The sequence below is a fragment of the Octopus sinensis genome, linkage group LG30, assembly GCF_006345805.1.
Source record: "Octopus sinensis linkage group LG30, ASM634580v1, whole genome shotgun sequence".
In the NCBI taxonomy this organism is placed as follows: Eukaryota; Metazoa; Mollusca; class Cephalopoda; order Octopoda; family Octopodidae; genus Octopus; species Octopus sinensis.
The window spans coordinates 15,011,424-15,014,504 of record NC_043026.1 but is presented as its reverse complement, the minus strand read 5'-3'; the positions used below and the strand labels follow the sequence as shown (position 1 = coordinate 15,014,504).

The 3,081-nt window shown below is 35.9% G+C and overlaps 1 protein-coding gene across 1 annotated transcript; it reads right to left on the bottom strand.

The window, feature by feature from the left end:
• Positions 1 to 280: 280 nt before the first annotated feature.
• Positions 281 to 1,092, bottom strand: LOC118768591. The gene is made up of 2 exons (XM_036515372.1): positions 898 to 1,092; positions 281 to 867 (listed from the first exon to the last, which is right to left on the bottom strand). Exons 1-2 carry the CDS (start codon positions 1,042 to 1,044, stop codon positions 286 to 288), a joined length of 729 nt encoding a protein of 242 aa, XP_036371265.1. The 5' UTR covers positions 1,045 to 1,092; the 3' UTR covers positions 281 to 285.
• Between the last annotated feature and the right edge of the window lie 1,989 nt (positions 1,093 to 3,081).

The window sequence follows — 3,081 nt, the reverse complement described above, 5'->3', positions numbered from 1 at the left end:
ATGCTGGAGCACCTCGTTATGTGTATATATTCAAAAGTGGGCTCATAATTTTGTTTATAGACTTATTTCTATACATACATTCCTAAATATGTGTGTATGTATATATAAACATATGTATATATACCGTATATAAATATACATACACACAAAGAGAGTGTGTTGAGGAATGTTATAACACTGATTGTTGGTGTGTAGAATGCAATGTATGCGATGCAGGTTCGATTCCAGGGTGAACCTATTTACAATAATAATAATAAGATCAGAGTTTAATTTTTCTGAAAATATTTATTTGTCAAAATAAAAGAAAGCAAAAGATTGACGTCCAGGAATAATTCCAAAAACCATCAAAGAATTGTCTGAAACATCCAAACCAAGAACTTCAAACACTTCATTATCATCCCATCTGAGGAGTAAATATTTTGGATTATCTTCAGATATCAGGATTTCATCATCTTCAGATGTTTCCTCTTCAATATGTCGAGGTATTTCGTAAATATTGTTTCTTAAATCTGTTATATAAACACATTCACCAATTATGGTCAGACGAGGTCTTATTACATATCCCCGACCATAAAACATCCCTCCTTCTATTCCTATCCTCCTCACCAAAGACTTTTCCCTGAACCATTCCACAAGACACAAAGCTTCACAATATCCAAAATTCTCCTCCTCCTCCATCTCCCTCCTCAAAACAACAACATCACCAAAAGATGTGACTCCCACACCATCCACCCTTTCATCTCCCTCAAACCTTCCCAATCTCCCCATCTTCCCACCACACACTTCATCTTTACATTTCCCATCGTTGATATCAACCACATCCACATAATAAGAGTCAAAGGTGTCGGGGTCATCGCAATAATAGTAAAACTTGTTGTTTCTCCATATTCTTTGGTATTTCTTGTGTCTCTCTTCTTGAGTTATGTCTCTAAAATAATGACCACCACACACGAGTTGATTGTCATTGTATTTATAAATCCTGTTGTAGTATTTCTCAGTTCTGATGGTTTTTAAACGACGGAGATCCCTGTTGAAGACCGTCATTTCTCTCCCAAAGGCGACAATGAAACATTCCTCTGTCCACCGACATATGTCCAGGGGTGGTCGTTGTTGTTGTTCATGTTGAAGTATGTCCACTGTTGTTGTTGTTGTTCTGATTAATGTGACACTTTCTCGAAACATCAACACACTCACATTTTCATCTAACTTAATTAGTTTACTGTTCCGGTCCCTAATGTCCCTAAAATCATAATCAACAGGTTCCTTGAATGCAGGAATGGAAAGAGGGACCATTGCTGTCCTATATGGAAGTCTCCTCACTGATATTTCATCAATTCCTGAATTATTAATCTCTGCTATGTAATTACCACATCTCACCTTTAATCTACCTTCACCAATTATTTCACCTGATTTACCTCTTCTTCTTCCTCCTCCATCTCCATCTCCTCCTCTGTATTCCAATTTATTAATTAATTCCTTACTGAATATTTCCTTGTTCGTTTCAGATGTAATGGAAGGGAAATGAAGACCAGAATCAAGATTTAATGACGACACAGATTCCAGAATGTTCACTTGGTCCCCATCAATCTTTATGCAATGACATTCAATCAATTCAATATGTACACACCAGTAAATACCCCCCACTTTTCTCCATATTACACCATAAGGGATGAGACTCGACCAAACTTGAGATGTCTGCAAATCTTCTCCATTCAGTTGAAATATTTCTTTCCTTTTAGGAACCGTGGCCATTATGTGTGATTCTTGTGCAAAACACACACCACCAACTAAACTTGCAACATTTCTGTGACATAGCAACTGGCCGTCTTCATCGAATATTTTAACATTTCCATTATTGACTTTTTCACACACAACTGTCTTTCCTTCCTCAGAAACATCAAAATCTTTTACTTGAACAGGACATTCGTCTGTTTGTAAACGAGCAACCGTGAAGCTGTCTCGATTCACCATAAACAACCCTTCAACATACAATTCATTCTCTCTCCTTCCCCTCGTGAGACTTCCGACAAACCTTGGTCCTTTACAGTCTATACTGGAGAAATATACTTCATTTTTATAAATTCTTTTATTTAAAAATATTCTCTTGTATTCCCCATTCTGGGTCAAACACAAAATGTTTCGATATCCAGAGAAACCAAAATATTTATCCCACTGACCATAAATGTACAAAAAACTGTCATCAATTGTCATCCTGTCATCAACACCCCTAAAAAAATAATCATACAGCATGTAGTGTCTGACTGAATGTAGATATTGACCATTACTTTTGAAGAAAATGATGAATCTCCAGTTGAAGACAATGATGACATTTTCAGAAGTAACTTTAATATCATGGATTCTATCAAAATAATTTCCATCTTCTTTTCTCATTCTTAATGGTTCAGGTATGTCTATTTTTTTTATTTCCTCCACACTGGAATGTATTTCATCAATATCAACAAAATACAAATGATCTCCATCTCTCCAATCACTAAAAATCAGTTGATTGTTTGATAAAGAAGCCACACATTCATAATTATTTCTCGTTTGGTAAATTACCAACGACAATGGAAATTCCACTTTTAATGTCAACAGTTGGTGTTTATTATCATCATTACGATCCCCAGTCATAATGACCAGTGTGTTTGACTGCCATCGACACATTTTAATATATCTATGAACATTCACTTTGATTGAATCCAAAGCGTGACCATCCAATGTGAATATCTTAATGTTTCCATTCTCCATGTCACATCCTGCAATCAGATTATTTTCTGTAAGACCCAAAGATCTAATCTCTGCTGGTCCTTTGTCTCCCAAATGTTGAGGGAGAGGAATATGTCTGGCTTTATCAGAAACTGTCAGGTCCTGTAGATGTAAAGTGGAAGACAACATTTCACTGACAGAAATGTTTCTGGAAAATACATCCACCAGGTCGATATAATAATTAAGTTGATTATTTGTAACGAGATCATTAACCAACAAATTATGATCGTTTATGGCAAACATACGGCTTCTGTCTATCAGATAAACAAACGTTTGGTCAATAGATCCACCTTGGAGATTGAGAGGACGTTTCAC